At 42.8% G+C, this 21,029-nt stretch overlaps 1 protein-coding gene across 1 annotated transcript in view; it reads left to right on the top strand.

The window, feature by feature from the left end:
* The window catches only part of LOC147798076 (myb-binding protein 1A-like protein), a 31,781-nt gene extending 10,765 nt beyond the window's left edge, over nucleotides 1-21,016 (top strand). The window contains exons 11-35 of the mRNA XM_087141505.1: nucleotides 56-129; nucleotides 722-773; nucleotides 1,260-1,382; nucleotides 1,649-1,825; nucleotides 1,939-1,989; nucleotides 2,604-2,765; nucleotides 3,270-3,336; nucleotides 4,402-4,544; nucleotides 5,371-5,425; nucleotides 5,816-6,006; nucleotides 6,556-6,714; nucleotides 7,076-7,230; nucleotides 7,664-7,721; nucleotides 8,357-8,473; nucleotides 8,694-8,769; nucleotides 9,141-9,190; nucleotides 9,593-9,706; nucleotides 9,910-9,980; nucleotides 10,314-10,365; nucleotides 11,041-11,109; nucleotides 11,217-11,267; nucleotides 11,988-12,044; nucleotides 12,327-12,434; nucleotides 13,658-13,776; nucleotides 16,250-21,016. Coding sequence (XP_086997631.1) covers nucleotides 56-129; nucleotides 722-773; nucleotides 1,260-1,382; nucleotides 1,649-1,825; nucleotides 1,939-1,989; nucleotides 2,604-2,765; nucleotides 3,270-3,336; nucleotides 4,402-4,544; nucleotides 5,371-5,425; nucleotides 5,816-6,006; nucleotides 6,556-6,714; nucleotides 7,076-7,230; nucleotides 7,664-7,721; nucleotides 8,357-8,473; nucleotides 8,694-8,769; nucleotides 9,141-9,190; nucleotides 9,593-9,706; nucleotides 9,910-9,980; nucleotides 10,314-10,365; nucleotides 11,041-11,109; nucleotides 11,217-11,267; nucleotides 11,988-12,044; nucleotides 12,327-12,434; nucleotides 13,658-13,776; nucleotides 16,250-16,343 — 2,445 coding nt within the window. The 3' untranslated portion in view covers nucleotides 16,344-21,016. The remainder of the gene's footprint in view (nucleotides 1-55; nucleotides 130-721; nucleotides 774-1,259; nucleotides 1,383-1,648; nucleotides 1,826-1,938; nucleotides 1,990-2,603; nucleotides 2,766-3,269; nucleotides 3,337-4,401; nucleotides 4,545-5,370; nucleotides 5,426-5,815; nucleotides 6,007-6,555; nucleotides 6,715-7,075; nucleotides 7,231-7,663; nucleotides 7,722-8,356; nucleotides 8,474-8,693; nucleotides 8,770-9,140; nucleotides 9,191-9,592; nucleotides 9,707-9,909; nucleotides 9,981-10,313; nucleotides 10,366-11,040; nucleotides 11,110-11,216; nucleotides 11,268-11,987; nucleotides 12,045-12,326; nucleotides 12,435-13,657; nucleotides 13,777-16,249) is intronic.
* Nucleotides 21,017-21,029: the final 13 nt, after the last annotated feature.

Here is a 21,029-nt window from a genome sequence, read left to right as displayed (position 1 = left end):
TGGTTCTGGCTGCCTTGAAGAATCCTATCAGCTTGTATTTTTTGATCTCCTGCAGTTCAATTCTGATGCAGTGAGGTTATATCTGAGGTGGTTGAAGGAGCTATTTAACACAGGCTCAGTCAATACTGGGTAAGCGTAATAGGATGTTGATTGATTGTTGATTTCTTCTTATGTCTTTGTGAATTTTCTCAAGGCACTTGACTAAGTTAGCCCTAACCCCCTAGGATGTATGTAAAATCATATTAAAATCAGAGGATTTGGGACTGTTAGGGATCTATAGCCAGTAGAATCTGACTTACAGAGTGTTAAGTATGGCAGTTTAAATGACCGCCTCTGTTTACCACCTCACATGGATTAGTTTTAGACATTGCTAAGTGTGCACTAGGTTTGATGGATTCCAACAGTTCAACATTTGCTTATCTCATAATCGAGGAATTGATAGTTAAACTCATAGACACACATTCGGCACTGAATTCCTCCTTTTGAGAGAATCCCTTTTTTCCTGAGATTGATTTCCTCCTAATTTATGCATAATGCATGTGTATTGCCATGTTTTCTGTTCAAGTTACCATGGTGATTTAGTAACATGGATGGGCCTACTGAGCTTCCGTGGTTAATCCATTTTGAGGCTACAGAAACCAAGAGCCCACAGTTCTAACCTCATCATGGGTCTTGTGTGGTCCAGTGTGTGACTTTACTCATTTCTGTGTCTATTTCTTAGGAGCAACGAGCCCCGTGATGTCGACAGCGGAAGACACTGGGTTTCAATGCAGGTAAGGTGTTGCCACTTTCAGATTTCTTTCTTTAAATTTCAGGTTCACTGGTGTTCAAGATGATTGAAGAGCTAGACCAAGACCTGAAGGCCTGCTTCCAAGATCAACCCATGTACCTCCAATTTCAAAACTGTCAGGTCTGAGAGCAAGATCCAGCAGGGGTGTGAGAATTCAGCTTTTTAGCTGATTCCAGCTTTATTTTGGTTAGATGTTTCGACCCTGAATGTCAGCTTTTTGGTGCAGCTGGTCTGTACAAAAGTATGGGAACCTTTTTACATTACATACTTTGCTAGCTGTTTTCAGCTTTAATTTTAAGTGGCCAGTCACATCCCTGATCCAGATCTGAAGGTCTCAGAAATTAAAATTTCTTCTTTCAGCTGTAGTACAAGTCTTGATTCCAGGTAAGGTTCTCCTCCAGTTTTGTACTTTTTCCTTTCTTCGACTGGCAACTTACAGGCTAAGTATGTTTCTGTTTTTCTTTTCCAGGTGCTGTCCTTAGTCAGGAATCCTCACCTACAGAAGGACACAGACTGGCTGAGCGACTGCTTCCAATTTCTCTTCCTGCATGCTTTCTTCAGGGTCCGGAAGGCAACCAAAGATATCCCCAACGTAAGTCTGGCATTACCAAGGGGCGATTACAGTTTTACCCTAAACACCCTCAAATTCCCCAGATCCGGCACCTGGTTGGCAGTACTGCTGAGATGGATTTAGCACCTGGTTTCACTAAAGTGGCGTAACTCCACTTTATACTTTATTACATGAGTGAAAAAAATAACCAGTCGTTTATTGAACTCTTGCAATCCTTTTGGATGCCAATGGTTGCAGCAGACAAATTCAGTGGTGTCCACACGTTGTTATTTGTCCTTGTGCAACAGTGTAGCAGGGTGCTCGATGTCCCAGTCGGCGAGTCGCTACGGCAGCAGATGGCCCAGCATTTCTACAGCGCCCTCGGGGTGGTGTGCAACCTGTCCACCAGGGCACCAGTGGAGCCGGAGGGCACCAGCGCTGAGTCGGGGGAATTGTGGGTGTATGTCATTGTGACCTATGCGCAGGTAGGCAAGAGGACATTTAAGCCAGGGGGCACTTTTCTTTGCCACACCTTTTCTCTGTGTACCTGAAATGTTTTGATTTTAAAATAATTTGTGCCCTGTTTTCTTTCTGACAGGCTCTTTTGAACTCCCCAGATGTGAACCGTGCCATAACTTTCTCAGATGAGGTATTCAAAATTGATTTTTATTTTTTTTCATAGAATGAGCCAGTTTGGTATCCCAACAGTGCGTGCCCAAAATGAAATACGTCCGAGGTCATTCGGACGCCCGCATGAGGTCTGCCCTCTCAATGCGGGTCTATGCGGACTCCCACGCGTGCTTTGTTTCCGAATGACCTTGCTTTTTTTGAATACCGAACGGGCTCATTACACCAATGTCATTTCGTTTTGAATTGAAAAGTATTTCACATGCCATGCATTCATATTGTAAACTAATGGCTGTCATTACCTGGACTAGTTCAACAATTCCCTTTGTTTTTCAGTCCAGTTCGTCACCTAAGGTTAAAAGAAAAGCTAGTGTAAATTCCACCGCAGATTTGAAAGGTGTAAGACATATCTTACCATACATTTGGAGTACCTTTGAGAGTTTTTTTTAATTTTCTTCTCAATCAAAAATCTAACTTCAGCAGCTGCTTAAGAAACTAGTTTCTCACCCAAAACAATAGATAGCAATATCTTACCCATTATCCAACATTTTTGTATGGCCTTTTGGAAGCTTTATTAGTCCAAATAATTTTTTGGAAAGTCTTTTTTTTCCTTTCCATTCCTTTTTGGTCATCCAGGCCCAGGCAGCTTGGGCTGAGATGCTGTCGGTCGTGGACAAGCTGCGCAAGAAGTCCAAGCCAGCCAAGTCCCCGTCGGCCGGCCCAGCCTTCCAGCTCCTCTTCCTCCACGTGGGCCTGCAGATGTTCAGCGAGACGCAGCAAGCTGTGGACATACTACAGGTCGGTCCACCCACACGCCCCCCCCAATCAACTCCAAACTCTATCACATATTTCTCACACTTAAAACCTTTTTCAAAACTGTCCCGAGACAAGAACATCTGCGGGGACAAAATTTCAATGTAACACCGAATCAAACCTGTTGACATTTTTCACAAATTTGAAAACAAATTTTGGCACGACAAAATATGATGAAATACGCACAAGTTGTAATGTAGTGGTATAACTAGTGGAACTGGTTGCTGACGACAGTTTCACCCGCTTAATTTCCATTGTAATCAGGATGCAAAATGGAGTGACACATCAGAATGAAGATTGCAGTGAATTCTGTCTGATGTGTATAAAAAAGATATTGTTGCAATATGCTTCCGACTCATTTAATTGGATCTGGTCACATCAAATCACCAAACAAATTTCCAGACATCTCTTTGAGGCCCAAAGTCTCAATTTATTTGCATGAGTGTTAGTGTGAATTGGTGGAATGTTTGGATCACGTGATTTGTTTAGGATCTCCACGGATGCTACGAGCGAGCTGTGAGCAGGAGAAGATCCCTCAAGAAGAAGACAGAGGACGGTAAGACAGAATTACAGTCCTCATTGATATTACCCTTAATAGACAAGGCCAATCGTGTTCGATAGATGTGAGGACAACACAGGTGTTGAAACTTACAGGTTGAGAGGACCCAAAGCCGTATGTGGACAAATCATTGTCCCAAGTAACTCGGCGTCGATGTTCCAAACAAAATCAATTGTCTCCTTGACAGGGTGACAGCCTGGGCTTGATTTCTCACATGGATGAACGGCCCGAGAATGATCGCTGCATAGGGCCCCCTCAGTTAAACATCCGCAGGCAGTAATGGACCCTATTCACGTGGAGGCCATTTTTGATCTTATCCCCCAAATCTGTTGTATATATTGCAAACTGGCGATTAGGATGTCACCAGACTGTTTTATACTTCCCTGCGTTCCAAGCCTCCCTTTCAATAATTTTTTGGAATCTGGCAAGGTACAATTCTATGTGTTCAATCATGAATTTGAAATTATTCATCGGAGTAGACAGGTGGACATTGGTCATGAAATTTCATTTTATTGCTTTATTTGTACTCTCAACATTCAAAAATGAAGAGTTAACCTCGCTTTCAAATTCAATATGGCCGGCCCCGTGAATAAAGTCTATGGACTGATTGGAAGATATACCACTACTCAATGGTACCACAGTCACATGCTTGTCACATGCTTGTCACATGCATTCATTGGCCAAGTGTGTACGTTGGTCAGGTTTAGACAAACTGGTCATAGAGGTACATGTATGTTGCATGCACAAATGATCCATGTGGGAGCGGGGTACCCTCACAGTAACGGCTCCTAGTTACGGTCCCTGGATTACTCTACAGAGGCTGGATTCCAAGCCTACACATGCTTAAGGGCGTGACTAGTCAGGGTGCAAAGAAAGTGGAAATGGCTCTTGCAAAGCAGTCAGCACAATTACAAAAATTCTGAAGGTGTCTCGCCATCCGTCAACGTTTTTCTCCTCTTGCTAAGTTTCAAGGTCATGGCATACCCAGAAAGGCGTGGTTTTGCCTATACAGGAGCCCAGCGTGATATTGAAGATGCTATTGGAATTGTGTTTTGCCTCCAGAGCCGGAGTGGGTGGAGGTCGTGACCGAGATCTTGCTCAGTCTCTTGTCCAAGCCGTCACATCTCTTGCGGACCGTGGTGGACGGCGTCTTCAAGATGATCTGCCCTCACATGACCCCGGAGGCACTGCAGCTGCTCCTGGATGTAAGTTTCTGTTTCACTCTGTCAGAGTGCAGTTGTTCTGCAAGTTCTCGTAAGTACATAAAAACTCACCCAAGCAGAATAGATTGTGTTCATGTGTTGACCATCTTGAATTGAGAGTGAGGTAAGACTTTTCATTTTGTGAACCTGAGAGTAAAAATAACAGCAACGCAGTAAAAGTTCAGTGCAAACTCATGCCCAATTTGAAATTTTGTGATAAATTATATCTAAACACTTCAAGCCACATTTTGAAACAAGGAACCCCAAATAGTCTGGTACCACCTTGTTTAACCAGGTGACATATTATATGATCGACTTTGGAAACATGATAAAAATGGCTTCCCCCGAATGAGGTCTTTTCACTCTTTAGGTCAGTTGGGCGGCAGTACAGAGGTGTCATTTTGTACATGGCATGAAACTACCCCACAGAGGGATAGATCAGATGACAGTTGGTGCTGTCCAACAACTGTGCCCTGTTGTTCCGTGCGCATAATGTTTGTGCAGTAAACCAACTGTTGTGATGGGGACATCAGGAAAGGGCATGAGTCATTTTGTGCCGGCAAGCAACTGATTACACACTGACGGTGTGCCGAATTGTGTCCCATATACAAAATACGCTGAGAAAGGACTAGATATTTGTGCATAAGAGAGATGAATTGATTAAACACTGAAAGTGTTCAGTTTGGCCTGGTGCATCATCTATCTCCGTAGCCCAAGTTCCTAGGTACAACTGATCCAGAAGAATTACTGCTTTTCCACACCATATTTCGTTCAACCAAAGCGACCATTTCCGTAAGAGCACTAACTTTATGTGGTCTTGTGTTGACAGATTCTTGATCCAACCAAAGAGGTTGCAGATGGTAATATGGAGATCACTGAATCAGGTTAGTTTGGATTTCATGTAGAGAAATCCGTTTTTGTTCTAAAAACAGAATATTTTACATTTGTGGCCAACAACGCAACTTGCCAGTGAGGGCTAGATATTTCCCCCTCTTTTCTGACAGTCTGGTAACAAATTTGAGTCAAAGTCATCTTGTTTGAATTAGAATTTGTGCAAATTTTCATAGGCTACACTGTACGACCAAGCCACCGTTTCTTTCCGAACTGGTTGGTGTCCAGTCTTGATTTGGGCACGAAGAATATGCCATTGGTTTTTATACTGCACTGGTTGTATTTTGCCGAAAGCAAGAAACACTCACTCTCAGCGAGCATTCACTCAGAGTGAGGTTAAGGGATGACCATTTCTTCTTGCTTTTTTCATTTTTTTTCTTCAGACGATGAGGAAGATGCAGAAATGGAAGAGGGGAGCGACGATGACGATGACGATGATGATGAAGATGACGATGATGATGACGATGACGATGATGATGGGGAGGAGCAGGAGAAGAATGACAAGGTCATGGAGTCAACTCCAGTCAGCAAGAAGAAACGGCTTTCAAACGGTCATGGAAACCACACGAATAAGGTAAATAAATAACTCTTGAAAATGCTGTGCAGCCAGCAATGTTAAACCACCATACTACTGCATTCATCTGGGCTTGAAGTACTGGCTTCCATGCAGACGACTCCTCGTTTGAATTAGCTGGCATGAGTGTTGCCAGTTTTTTTTTTACAAGTCACTGTTCCAGGTCTGAATGGTGGGTCAGCTACTAGGGCTGAACATTTTTAGCGTGTTCAAAACGTGAGTGCTCAGGTTCTGTAACCTGTCACTCACTGCATCAGTTTTGTGTTTTTTGCTGTTCTGCCTGATTTAGGGAGCGTCTCAAAAGTCCCAATTAGAATTTATGATATGACCGACTTAGAATGTTCCCAGAAGGAACGCTGATGTCACAACACAGTGTTCCCCAGAAAACAGCTGGGAACAACTTGTTCCCATTGGGAACCAGCTGTGTTCTACATGGGAACAACCAGTGTTCCCAAATGGAGCATTCCAGCGGGAACAAGAACGTTCCAACATCTGAGATGCTCCCTTAAGTTCTTGAATGTACCCTCAGTAAACCATCTACTTTTCCAGAAGCAGAAGCAGTCCAGCGAGGACAGTCACAACGAATCAGAGAACAGTGAGGACAGCGAGAGCGGAGATGAGAACGACGAGGACGATGAAGATGATGACGTCGACGAGTTCTTCCGCAACGATGTCAAGACAGCACTGGGCGATGCAGCAGCTGATGAGGTGAGCAAGGTTATTCCTCCCAAAAGAGGGCCGTACTTGGAGGAGAAGATTGAAGATTAGAAATAGAATTGTTTCGGCATAGTTCAGAACATTATCCTCCAAGATGGCTACTGAGGGTGTTCCAATCAAGTCCATCTACTAGTCCCTTCACAGCACTTTTCACAAGTCCGGTTGCAAGTGCGGCCACAAGTCCACACTCTGGAACGGGTCACATCCCCACGTTCAAGACTCAAGTGTTTTTATTTTTTGATGACTCAGTTAAAAACATTTATTTGCACAGTATAGAGCACTGTCAGTTGAAAGTACTATGTAAACTATATTCAAGCCTGACTTGCCCTGACCCCTTTTACCCTCAACCCAGGATGACAGTGACGATGACGATGTTGCCAGCAACTTTGACGACGACACGATGATGAGGCTGGACACGGCGCTCTCCAGTCTCTTCAAAGCCAAGATGGCCGACCGGAGGAAAGGCAAGAAGGAGACCAACACTGTGCTGCTGCATTTCAAGCTCAGGTATACACGAAGTGCTAAGTCACCGAGTTGAACCTTGTTCTCGGTGCGTGGAAAAGACGTGGGCATGCGTCACTCATCAGCAGTGTAACGATGCTGAGGGAAAAAAAAAGGTGGCGCGCGTCAGGCCTTACTGTTCAGGCACCGTGCAGCCTGCCACATGTCGATTCACTGATGTAACTGTAAAAGTCCATGCAAGAACTTCATAAACTTATCAGCATTTGCCATGTTTAAAAGTGGCATTCCTACTGCACATTCACTGCTGTTTTCATTGGTTAGGGTGGATCACTCTTTTCAAAAAACCTGCAGTGCCTTTTGTCGACATAGTGTCAGAAACGACTTTTCAAGTTTTGACAATCTTTGCATATATTTATATTGACATTTTCTCTTTCTGTTTAATAAGTGACAGAAATTATTCTCTCCTTTAATTTTCTAGAGTCCTGGATTTGCTAGACATATTCATCAAGAGACAGCAATCGAATCCTCTAATACTGGTGCGTGTAGTTCCAACTCCAGAGGCCAGAAATATTTGCTAATGAACTCACTAGCAGCTATGCAACACTACAGTACATTGTATTTATTCATTGGTAAAACCAGAAAAAAGATACACAGTGCTTTGGTGATTAGGGGCAGTATAGGGAGTAACAGGCAGGGCAGTTTTTGGCATAACCTGCGTCATTTGTCAAAGTAGCTTGCCTGTCCAATGCGATGAGATCCAACAGGTCGACTGTCGCCAAGGCCAAACAGCCTGGGAGTCTGTGGTTGCCAGTCACCACACGATCCATCAGTGGCATTGTTCAGTGGGACCAGATCGCAGTGTTTCCACATGGCCAGTTTGTTAGGCTGCTGTTGATTGCCCAGTGCAAACAAAGTGCACTAGGTTGTTTACACCTGCTGCACTATGCTGTGTCTAGCAGGGTCAAGGACACTTTTTCACTCAAGTGCTATGGTTCAGATAGATGCGTCATGTAGCAACCCGGAAAATCGGGGCAAAAAACTCCTCTGTCATGACAGTAATTTCTGGTCGTTCAGCGAACGTTGATCCAGTGGAAAGGAGCTGTGACTTCAAGTCTCAAGGACACTTCCCACACGAATCACAACTCCTTTTGTTTCACACCACTGTCCACAGGAATTGGTTCTGCCGTTGTTGGTGGTCGCCCAGACAGCATCCGTGCACAAGGACCAGCACGTCCTGTCGGAGAAGGCAGTCGGCATCTTTCACAACAAGCTCTGTAGGGTCAGAAAGGTATTGTGAGGCTTCTCCAAAAATCAACTATTTCAGCAATTTGTTTAAATCTAGCCTAAATTATAGATGTTTTATTGCTGTTACTTGTATTTAAAAAATACCAAAATGCCAGGTGTAGTGACGTACTTACTCTCTGTTCAATTTCTTATACGTCTCCAGTTTTGCATTTTATGTCATGTTATTGGAAGTGAAACACTTTATTATCTGGACTGTCTCCTAGTATCCGCATAATCTCACAGAGCAGAGAGAATTGCTACACGACACCATTGAGGCAATCTTGCAGATCGCTAAGAAAGGTAACCAGTGCTTTATGATGTGTTGTGTTTGTATAGTGGCAGATAGCCAGCTGTAATCTTCAACACCTTTAACCTTCAGAAAGAACCATCCACCTTAGATGGACGATTTTTTCATCATTGGGAAAGGAGTAAAAAGCTAAAACTTCATCATCAGATTTTTGTATCCAACCACGTAATTGGTCCATATTCTCCACATTCTAGACAGTAGTCCAATAGCAAGCTTTGTAGTATTTTCACGTTCTCAAGCTTTTGGTTTTCTCTTTCATAAACTTACATTATGTCTTATGCGCAGACTCATCATCTTTGATACAAGCACTTATTTAAACCCTGACATTTATCAAGTCACTTCCTTTGTCTGTTTTCTTTTTCAGCAATTTCCGTTATGACTGTGTCACTTTCGTCAACTGGCTGCTTGTTTCTGGTAATTTGACCTAATAAAGATCAATACATGTTTATTTTCTCTCAAAACTTAATAACTAAAATTCATTTTGCGTCGATCAGTTATGTCCCCATACGTTGTTCATTTTCAAGCTTATTATTTCCCCCTGCAAACCATCATCAAATTTCCAAGTGCCGAATATTTTCCTGTTTTTTATTTCTCTTTACTTTCCGCCAACAATTCCACTTCAATTTTAACACGTTAACATCCCGGATATCATTGATATTCAAGCTTAAGACATCTGGGAAGACATCACACACCGTGAACAAACTTCGAAGTCCTAGACTTTGGTGGATTTCTTTGACTTGCATCAAGAGTGGTGCTGCGTAATCAGACAAAGGTCAAAGGTCATTCTTTTCCTTTCTGGTACATTTGTCGCAACAGATCCGGGTGTTACGAGGCAACGTCGAGATGACTGACCTGTCTCCTGTGAAAACGAGACACCAGAGGGCCGAGGAGAAGAAAGCCAGCTCTGTCACGCAGGAAAATGTTCCACAGGTCAGTCAGTCACCCAACCAAGAGATGTGTCAAAGCTGGATTGTTGGGATTTAGGGAGCCATACTTCTTTCAGAGCACAAGCCTGCAGATGAAACAAAGGAATATTTGTTCTACCGTGATGTACAGATTTAAAATAATTTTGGTTCAGCAACATGTTACCAGCTAAATTGTGATTTGCTTTATTTTTTTTTTCTGTGTTCCAGTCAAATATGTTGGATGTGGAAAGGATAAGCAAGCTGTACTGTAGTGCCTTAGAAGACTTCATGACTCACAGGTAGGTTGTGAGGGCTCTTTGGACTTAATAGTTGGCCAAAATATTGGATGTGTAATCAGTCTGGGACATGCTAGGATACCTCAGCAGCATGGACTTCTGTGTGACATACGGTTTGTTGTACACATATCAGACCAGACTTTTTAAGCCAACCATTCACTGAAGGCCATGCCCATTACATCTATACATTAATATCCGGCACCTCCCAGTCGAATCAAGTTGGTCACTTGCAGGAAACTTTAAAGGAAAACTTCAGCCAGCATGGAAAGACAAAGTCGTGTACATTGTCTGGACTTATTTGCTTAAGAATTACACCAGTATCCTTATCCTCTGCAGGAGCACCAACCTCCACTCTCTTCTCTTCTCGGAGCTGATTGAACGGTTCCCTGTAAGTATGGATTGCATGACTCATCCAGGCTTTTGAGCCTGCCTGCCAGACTGTGTCTTTGTCAAACTTTCAGTGCCAAATCTGGCCAAAAGATGTCAACAAACTTTTTACTGAAAGAGTCCTAGGTAATGTACTAAATGTCATGATACATGTCAAAGTAATTTTATTGACCCTTGGAGTAAAAGCCATTTGCGAGTTAAATTTGAATAAAATCTGGTACACTGAGTTATCTGATTGCACATAAACGTAGCAATTTGAATCCCCCAAACTAAAGACACTGTTGCTATACCTCATGATTCGGGGCAAGCTTTTGCATAGCGACCACCATCTCTGGAATGGACTGGTTCCTTTGTGCCGTCCCTATCCATTGAGAACAGTGTATTGTTGCAAGGCGTCTCTTATGTAACTAAGCACAAGCTTGCCCCGAATCACGAGGTATACGAACAGTGGTTTAGTATGGAGAATTCAAGTTGTTATGTTCACATGGACTTAAAGAACTCGGTGTACCAGATTTGAGTCAAAGTTAACTCGCAAAAGGCTTATTGTAGATAATGTAAATAAGTGTCGTAACCTTTAAGATCAGGAACATTGACAAACTTTCTTTTTTTTTAGTGGGGTTGGGGTCTTCTGGCTTGTATAGTTATTTGTAACTGCATTCACATTCTTGCCTGACAGAACCTGGCTTGGCACTTTGCCGAAGATCTTGTCCAGTATATCAGCACTGGTTGCCAGCTTTACCGAAAGGTAAACCCCACAGTAAATGAACGCTTTTCTTTCCGAAAACAATGTCAAATGAGTACATACACGTGTCCATTTGAAATCTTAATCTCCGTCTGTCTATTTCATTTCAGACTCAAGCCTGTAGATTGTTAGCTCTGCTTATGTCCAGCAGACCTGTACAAGTGAGTTCAATATAAGCTACCTAATAGCTCGGGATGCCGGTCTTTGTGTCAGCCCAGTTTAGTAGTGTGCATGCATGGGCAGACTGGGGACCAGATACCCTACTGAAGTATAGCACAGGCTCCAAGGTACACAAGAAAGAAGGCTCACCCCAAATTCAAAGAACATAGAAAGTGCAAACGTGCAAAGTACATTTAAATTCCCATTTTACTGCAGACGCTCGTCAGTAACCTTCAGATATAATTGTTTTCAGAGTCCATGTAGCCTGGCTTTTATTTTGCTAGTTCCCCACAAAAATCTTTCTGAAACCCTTTCATTTTCTTCATCTCAAGAATGAAAGTTATCTGTTCGTGCAGTTAGTGGTAGGCTTTTCTGTTATCTAGAACCACTTCAAGCAGCCTGTTTGTTTCACGCAGATCTAGATCGCGGTCAGTGATCGGACATTGGTTCACTGACTTCAGAACCCACATAATGGATAGAGCAAGCCAGTGTTGGGACCACTGATCCAGATCCTTGTAAAACAAACACGCCCCCGATATTGGTTAGGTCATCGGGCACCCTTTCACAGCCCTAGCCCAGATTCTGGGTGTTAAAGTAGTGGGTCCAGCTGTTTCCAGAAGTCATTGCTCACTCCTGCAGAGGTTATCCTGTTAAATTCGACCCCCATTCTCTCCAAAAGTCATGGATTTGATCCATTTTCTTTGCGGTGCTGTTTGTCGTAGGGTGACTCCGGCAGATGGAGCAACACAAGCGAGAGACTCTTGAAAGATGGCCTTGAGGTGAGACTAGTTTTTTTTTCAGAAAATGAAATGAATCCCAAGGCCCCCCACAAAAAGTGGTTCTAACGTCAACAGTAAAAGAGTAAATTTGCAAAAATACATGTGTGACTGTGTAATTGTGGTTCTCCGTGGCCTTGAGGTAAGACTAGTGCTTTTTATTCCAGATGATGGAATGTACCTAAATCTTCCCAATCCACAAAAAGTGGTTCTAAAGTCAACAGTAAAAAGTAAATTTGCAAAGATGTACATGAGACTGTGTGATTTACGGTTTTCAATGTACAGGTGTTGCAGAGCATGTTGGACGGAGAGCAAGTCATCAAACCCAAGTTTCTTCTTCAGTTGCTGATTCTTCTGCGGGAGTTTGCCAATGCTTGTCACTGCGTGAATAAGGTAACCAGACCCCAATGGCGGCATCAGTTGAAAAGCTCAACATGTTCCGATATACGCGATGTAGCTTCACGAACCTTGTGATATCTGAAAATATTTACCTATTCTTCTACAATAAGAACTGAAATTTTTGTTTACACATTTTGGCTAATCCATATTTGTTTTCGGGAAGTTATTTGTTGTTTGTTAATTCAAATCAGTCTATTCCTGTTGGAGATATCTGGAGCATAGCACCTTGGCATGGTCCTCACAAGGAAGATTTGAAAAATAAAAAGGAACAAAACCGATAGATATGAAAAAAACTAAGATAAAAGAGAATAAATCACCAAATTCCTTCAGAAAGAAACCCTCAAAATTAATCCATTCCACTTGCTAATTGTTTATCTTTTTATCTGAAGAGTGCTTTGCGTCCCCCCCCTGAAAAAGTGGTTGCCACTCCCTGGACACAATCTGGTGATGCCCATGCACCTGAGCCCCCAAATATTTGGCCCTTAAATGTCATAGTAGATGCTACACGAGAATGAATCGGACAGGGTGGAATGCAGCCCGCTGCAGCTATCAGTTCTGGTTCGTTAGTGGTCCAGTTCCCGTTTTTTAAAGATTTTTGTCAAATCCACCAAATCCACCAAACAGTAGAAGAGCCCAGAGCCTGTTGGATTATGACAGGAACTTCCACTTGCTGTTAACATCTGAAACAGGCTTCCCTGATGTCATTGGGTAGCCTTCAGAGAAGGGGGCTCAGCACTTCCAGGAGGGCCACCGCCATTTTTTGATCGGCCTCACATAGTCCCCGACTTCGTGTATATAGGTTCAGATTAGTCCAAGCACATCTCCAAGTCCTATTATAAGTGATTATCAGTTGTCTTTCCATGACAGTTTATAGTTTTCCACTGGCACTATTTGTCATGTTTAACTGTAGGTTGTAGGAGTGGGTTGTGTTTAAAAAAGGTAGTCCAACCGTTGTTACTTCTTGAAGGTCTTTGCACAGAAAAGTGCCTTTGATTTCCAATATGGTGGAAAATTAAAGAGTTTCTGGGACTGTTCCTTGCAGAAGTGTCAGGGAGTTAAGTAAAAGGTTCTCTGTCCCAGTTACATTCAAGGCTTCAGGGGCTGAACAAGACGAACCATTTCACATGCGCTTCGGCTTGTAAGGCTAATGGGTGCGTGCACAAAGCTTAGCAATAAAGCGTCCAATCGAATTCTCCCGTCCCTGCCCACCCCTGCAGCTCCCTAATTTCTCCAAGATGGAGTCAAGGCTAGAGGAACTTCAGAAGAAGGTGGAAGTCAGCCGATCGGGTGAGCTCACCTCGGCGGTCAGGAGCGTCCTCAAGGCGTTTAGCAACAGGTAATGCCAATACAGCTAATCAACGCATCGCAAATTTGAGACAGTTGGCCGTTCAAAGAGCGTGCGACAGATTGGCGTCGGGGCTGTGTTGAGGCGCGGGAATATAGAAACTCTTCAGTCACATGATTTTTGAGGGTCAGCGTTCAATCTGCACGCTTCCAAAGTCTTTCAGCATTCTGCCATACGTGAAATTACCAAAAGAAAGATGCGTGTTCAAAAATGCATGCGGTGCCGCGGACTTGAAACATTTCCTGAACTGCATTTGCCCATCAAGTGACATCACATGAAAAGCCTCTATACCTGAATGTGAAAACGTAATGCATTATTGCTAGTTAGATTCCAGGACTGATGTGTACTGATGCCAGGGGACAGGAAAGGATATATCCCCATATATCTCCCCCCATTTGACCAGGGGGATGGGACATTTGATCTCCTCCTGCTTTTTTTTTTTCTTGGTGAGAAACAAAAAAATGGTGATGCGAGGTGATTTTTCCACCCTTCCAACAGGCAAGCCGATATTAAGTAGCACTGACAGAAATGGAGAACAGACAGTATAAATCTTGAAGTGCACTGTTTAAAGCTTAAAAAACTCATAATCATGCAACAGTGACAAAGATGTATCTTCTTGGTAACACCTCCCCTCGTGCCATGCCGTGTCCACCGCCCTCCGCAAGTGGCATATATTTGTTCCAGGGACTGGGAGGTCTGGGGAATGATGTAAAACTTGCCCAGCCATTGACATTAGTAAGAGGGGGCGGGGGTGGGTGTTGGTGGACCCCACATGATTCTAACAATACAAAAGTACATTTTATGTATAATCTCAGCCTTTCATCGAAATGGCATATTTTAAAAATGTGTACTTTTTCTCTCCTTTTCAGTGCTATTGGATGCATTTTGGTTGTTGGGAAGGTTTAAAAATACCTCAAAATCTAGCCTGTCTTTCTGCTTGCCACAAAAAAAGTAGGAGATTGATCCAGTAGACCACCCCCCCATTCAAAATTGCGGGGGCTACCCCCATGCCCCCAGAATTTAAAACCCTGCACCCCTCACCCCCACCTCAGATTTCTATGGCCATACAATTGTAGGATTTGGGTCATACCCCCATCCCCACCTTCAGTCGCCATGCACGAATTTCCATTACTTACAGGGCACAAAAGACCCCCTATTGTCCATAAGAATCCAGTGGCAGTGGCGGAAGGAGGGTGCCGGGGGGGGCCCATTGGCCAATAGCCCCCCCCCCACCATATACACTCTTTTGAGAGATCCTTGAAGCCTGATTGTCTAACAAATGCCCCCTTTGAAAATCATTGTGCGGCTGGTGTAAGAATTCCATCCTTGGGATGGAACGTTAAACCACAGGTGCCTTGCCCCCGATTATTACGCCCAGAGAACCCAGAAAACTACTTAATGGCTCGATGCCAGGGTTCCTGGTACCGGAGACCTTGAGTTTGTTAGCCAGGGGTACCTGAAATCAGACAAAGGAGCTGGGCCTTGTAACAAAAGACCATACTCGGAACAAAAGACCGAGCTGCTGGGAATTGCCATCATTTTTTGGCTGATATTAGCGGAGATAATCCGTCACTGTTTTGAAATAGTATACCACTGTTTGCGACATTCAGCACCCGCAGATTATCAGCGGGGACAAAAGTAATGAGCATTGCAGTACCGCTGTGCACTCATCTGGCTGCATTTGAAAAGACACCACTGCCATTCAGGAGGTTGCCTGTCAAATGAGAGTAGCCACGAGGCCAGTTTTGGGAACAAAGGAAATTACCTAACACCACAAAATCTGGGCTCTCTTTATTGGGTGGCAGGCCTGGCTGCAATGCTCGGGTGTCAGTGGAGGTTGCCTGTCAGATTAGAGAAGCCACCAGACAGTCATTCGTGTGGGTGTAAACATACAGTGAATGAAGTTATGATTTTTGAAAAATTTTGAAAGCAGAAAATCTTGAAAATCACCCGGGAACTTGTCCCAGATATGCAAATTCCATCCAGCAGAAAGTGGATAAGGTAGAGCCATGATTTTTCTAGCTTTAAAAGCCTGTTCCTTGTCTGTTGATAACAGAAGGTGCCACATGAACGATTCATGTCATGTCATTGCCAAATTTGGAACACATCAAGTCCCGAATTGGGAACAGTTAATGTCTCCCAGCCTGGTTCTCAGGCAGAAGGGGGCCCTGTTTCCAATTTAGTATGTTGCACGAAGGCAAATGTTTCCACATGGTTCCAGCTGGAACAGCACACGATTCCCAAATAAATCGGACAGGATTCTCAGAGGAATGCTTCAGGCATGTCCGACTTCGGAGATATTTCCTCAAACAGTTCTGCCTCGCCCACCCAAAAAAACTACATGAATCACAGTTTGCCTCCAAACTGTTAAAGTGTTTTTAGTTCACTGTCTTGTTCCCAAATCTGTGCTGAAATACTGTTTCCAGTCCATCATGACTTTGTTTTTTTCAATTTCCTTTTTTAGACCTGCTGACACACGAGGTTCCGGGAAGAGAAACAAACGGAAAAAGCACAAACGGAACAAGAAGAGCAAAAGGTCAAAACCAGTCGATAGTTAGGTGAAAGAATGCCACAATTCAGTTGTTTCTATGATAATTTTTTATTGTAATTGGGCCAATCATATAACATAAAAATGCAGTATAATTGTTGTGGGATAATATGCTATCGCGCTTGCAGGTATTTCACTTAACGTCATTACCCTTCCTGATTCTATGGTTTTTAAGGCATTTATTTTGGGGGTTCAGAATTTCCTTTTGATGGGGTCTCTCAACCTCACCCTATCTGAATTTTCATTTGACACTTGCTCTTTGGGGGTTCTGCTCTTTGGGGGAATTACTCAGCATTCTCAGTGCCCCCAGTAACTACTTGTCGTAAATCCAGGATAAAACTTGAGCTCATCAATGGTAAACCAGCAGAACTTTGAAAAAAGGGGCGTGATTTCTCAGGATATTGCTGGATTTCAGGACTTTTGATGCCCAAAGTTCTGGGTTTTTCAGAGTTTTAATCATTCAGACGTTGCTCCTTTTTTTGCCAGAAACCCCAAGTCGGAGATTCACTTCATCGTAGCCTTTGGCAAGAAAACTTGTCTCTTGTTAGCTTTTCAAAGCTCTGAAGAGTCACATTATTTTATTGTTATCTGTATAACCCCTCCACTGGGTATGTCATGAATTTCTCTAAATCTCACACCTTGGGGAAAAAAAAGCAAAAACATGCTACGTAATGTTTTAGCGGTCAGTCTACAGACTCCAAGGACGAGATAATTTCTCTGTTGTCCGAAGGACTGGCCAAAAAAAGTTTTGGTGCTTGAGCCCTACCAGAATGGAAAACCGTACCATGCCTAAGTTTTCCAAAACTAGTTTAAAATGACGTGTTCATATCATGGAGCATGTCTGCCTGTAACTTTTTTTTCTTCAATGAGAACAAATCACCAACCGTGATTTAAAAATCCAGATTTTTCCTTTGTACACCTTGTTGTGTGGTTGATTCGTTTCACATACATGTACATGTATACATGGCTGAAAGAAAGGACCGTGTTGGAGTAACAACAAAACACTTAAGTTTCAGTTGTTGGTTTTTGTTTTCTTTTGTTTTATGTTTATTTGGTGGAGGGGGGTTGTTTTTTGTTTATAATTAGCTTACATGTCCCAACTACCCTTTGAATTGTATTTCAAAAATGAAATAATGTATTTTCAAATAAATTATAAATTTTAAAGCCCTCCCAAAAAATACACAAAAAAAAGAGTAAACTTGGATTTTAAGCTCGGCCTGTTGCAGTGATTAAAATTCAAGACCTAAGTAGGCCCAGGCCAGCTACAATTACAACCGCAAGAGGGACATGGCCGACTGAGCAGATGCCAGTGGCCGCGGCAGAGTTAGGCGGGGCCCGTCTGTGTCCCTCCATGGGTCCTGCCGCCAGGTCAGCACCCTGGGAGTTGGCGGCCTCGTTCCGCTGGAATTCCCCGCACGTAGTCCAAAACGGACAGCTGGTCGGCCAACAGGCCCTGAATGGTATAACTGGACCACAGTCCCACGTTTCTGTAAAATAAGATCAAAATTATGTGGGGGGGTGAAGATGTGAAACTTTACCGAACATTTCCCAATGATTATCAGAAATTCCAGTCTTTTTACCCTTCAGAAACATGCGCCTCAGTTAAAAAAAAAAGACCACGAACTGTGGCAGACTAGGTTCCTTACCGACGAAGTATAAACGGCAAATAAGAAACTAATATTCCACAACCCTGATTTCAGTAACTATCGAAGCTTCCTGCTTGTAAAATTTCACTCTGAAGTGTGAAGTTGTAGCGTGAAATTACAACTGGGCAGTGAAACTACATCAACCCCCACGCACAACTTCTAAACTCTAGAAGGTAACCGTGTGCCCTGTGGTTTTGGTAGAGGTAATTAATGTTGATGGGCCGTACATTTTTCGGGGGACGGGAAAGCGATTCCCTCTATTTGTGGACCAGAGCACAATATAACACAAAGGACGAAATACATTTGACATTTCCAATTTCATGCATGGTGGAACGACATTTCAGATGTTTAGTTGAGAGTTTTGTACGAGAGCATTCGGTGATTTGATGCCAACTTGGGCAATCAACCATGCAGCTTTTTTATATCGAGAGGACAATTTGTGGGAAGGGGGACTAATCCTGCCCTTTCCTCCCGAAATAATGCGAAAGCCCCGGAACGTAGCGTTATTCTCAGCCTCGGGTTAGGCCTACATGTAAGGCAATTCTCAAAACAAAGGATATCTGCAATTATCTCCTATGGCAGTGCTATTACCGTTTAGTCGTTAATGTGTTACGCATAACTGCTGGCGAACATTTTGCGCCAGCTCGTCGGAAGTCGGTAATCGCTCGTTATTAAATAAATTACGTCTGGAAATCCACCTTCTAAATTCCTCTCTCGCTATCGTGCGAGTTACTGCCAAACAGTGAATGTCTTCTTGACTGTTGGGGATGATTGTGTCGATTCTTTTTTTTTTTTTTAATTCTGTATATTTGTTTTTGTTTGATTGTTTTGTTTGTTTGGGGTTTTGTTATGTCCTCTTTTTTTTCTTGGTGTTTGTTTTTTGGGGTTGTTTTGATTTTAATTTTTTTTACTCGGTAAAACATTGAAACTAAAAAGAAGCCTTTCTCTTTCGGGGGCATATACAGTTAATGAACATTTAGCTTTTACTCTGTGTATGTGAAAACGTGAATGTTACCACACGGAAATTAATATTAATTGGATTGTACGGAAGAAAAAAAAAGATGTCGAATGGAAATTTATTATGTCTATTTCAAGCAGTATCATTTAGAGCAAAGGCAATTTTCTGAAAGTGTACATGACCTCTTTGTAACGTTTTCCAACTCTTCTAATTTGAAAAAAAAAAGAGATTTATGTAATTTACAGAAATGTGGAAGTCATCCGGCAAAATGGTCAACCTTTGGTTTGTAATTTTTCCTTATACGCGGACTCGACTTCGGATTCGTTTCAATTTCCGGTCAAGTTTTGTTGACCAGGGGCGAGATGCTACGAAACTATAAATGGGAAAATACCGGTCACTGCACAAAGTGCTTCCATAATTTACTTCCACAGAAATTGTTTTCATACAGATGTCGGCGCTGTAAACTTACATCTGTCATTGCTACGTATAACAAATGACTAACCTAAGCGCGCGCGATAAAAACATGCCAGCTGATTTTTTAGGCCTACTTTCGATGTCCTGTGGTTTCGAAAAGTAGGACACGGCATATGTAGTTGTTTGGTATTTGACGCATTGACCCCCCCCCCCCCCAGCATCGGAGGCAAGTATACCCTATGCAAAGACCTATAAGATTGTGTCAACATGAACGAAATTAAATATCGAGACACACTTGTCGAACCTCGAATCCGTTTCGAGCGGAATCAAAAACAACTCCCTGGGCCCAGTGGCGTACGGTCCACCACAAACAACATTCTGTACTTCGACTCGGCGCCCCTGTGACATGCAACTGGCAAGATAACTGGATAAAACGTGCAGTAATCATTTATTATTTAGACGTCAGCTGCGAATACTGATTGGATGTAGGCTTGATATTGAGCGATTTACATGTGTTTGTATCAAGCTATACGCTTGGCCTATGTTGAGGTGCGAGCGAAATTCACCTAATTCAAAATAAATGAACTGCCGTTATTCTTGCGTGCATATTCGGAAGGACTATCTTGTCGGCACGCCTAACCAACTGGCGAAATCCACCCCTCAAATGTCCTGTTAATGCCATCCTGAAAACTTGGTTAGGTATATAAGAGCTGTACATCAAAGATCATTACCCGAAATCCTCAGGGACAACTCTGCTTTTATCAACGAATTTACTTGACATTTTGATTTCAGCATGTGATTCCAAACGTCTGATGGGTTCCCCGCAATTTTTAGAATACAATCTTTTGAGACATCAAACAGTTTGCGATCTCTGGATACGTATTCTTTGCCACCGCTGTGTTATTCAGAAAAGCTGACAACTAGATCGTGAAAAGAATATTGGACGTGCATTTCACGAGAAATACAAAATCGTTCAACGCCCCGTCCAGTTATGATTTTCACGATTTTGCTGAGACAGTAATTTTTTGGTTGATGATTTAAGCACGAGCAAAAACGTCACGACTGGTTTTGTTGTAAGATTCAAATTTGTAACACATAAATTTTTAGTCATAAAATTCCCAAAGTTTGACACCCCGAAGGAAACTCGGTACGGTGCGTCTGATAATCAGACTATCTTGATAGCCATGTCCTGGCGATAATGATCCGTACCTTGCTTTGAAAACTGTCGGTACCATGACGAACAAAAGGATACTCGTTGTTGAGAACATTGTCTGGCGCTGCAAATGGACAAAAATACCCTCCAAATTGACAGCGATGTCCAACACGCTGCAAAAATAATGATCTAATTTCTTGTGGCCCGAAGCAATATCACACGTTGTTATTAAAGCTCGGGGCCCTGCACAATTACCCGTGTGGAAAAAGAAAAATCCTTGACTACCCGTGTTGAATACTGACTGGCTATCATTGGACAATAAAATGACAGATGACTGAGTTATCAGTTCCAGTGTGTGAATCGGCCATATTGGTTATACGCGTGAACGCCGGCAGCTGTTATTTTGAAACAGTGTTTTAACATAGAATATAAATATTGAGTGCCGGCGCTTTCTCCAACCAGAAGATGTACCAGGAGACTGTAGTTTATTAAATGAACTCTTGCATTCAGTATTTTGTCTGTTCA

This window comes from Acanthaster planci, linkage group LG09, assembly GCF_054643075.1.
Source record: "Acanthaster planci isolate LZ-2023a linkage group LG09, COTS_SCS, whole genome shotgun sequence".
NCBI lineage: Eukaryota > Metazoa > Echinodermata > Asteroidea > Valvatida > Acanthasteridae > Acanthaster > Acanthaster planci.
This window is presented reverse-complemented; position numbering and strand designations above follow the sequence as displayed.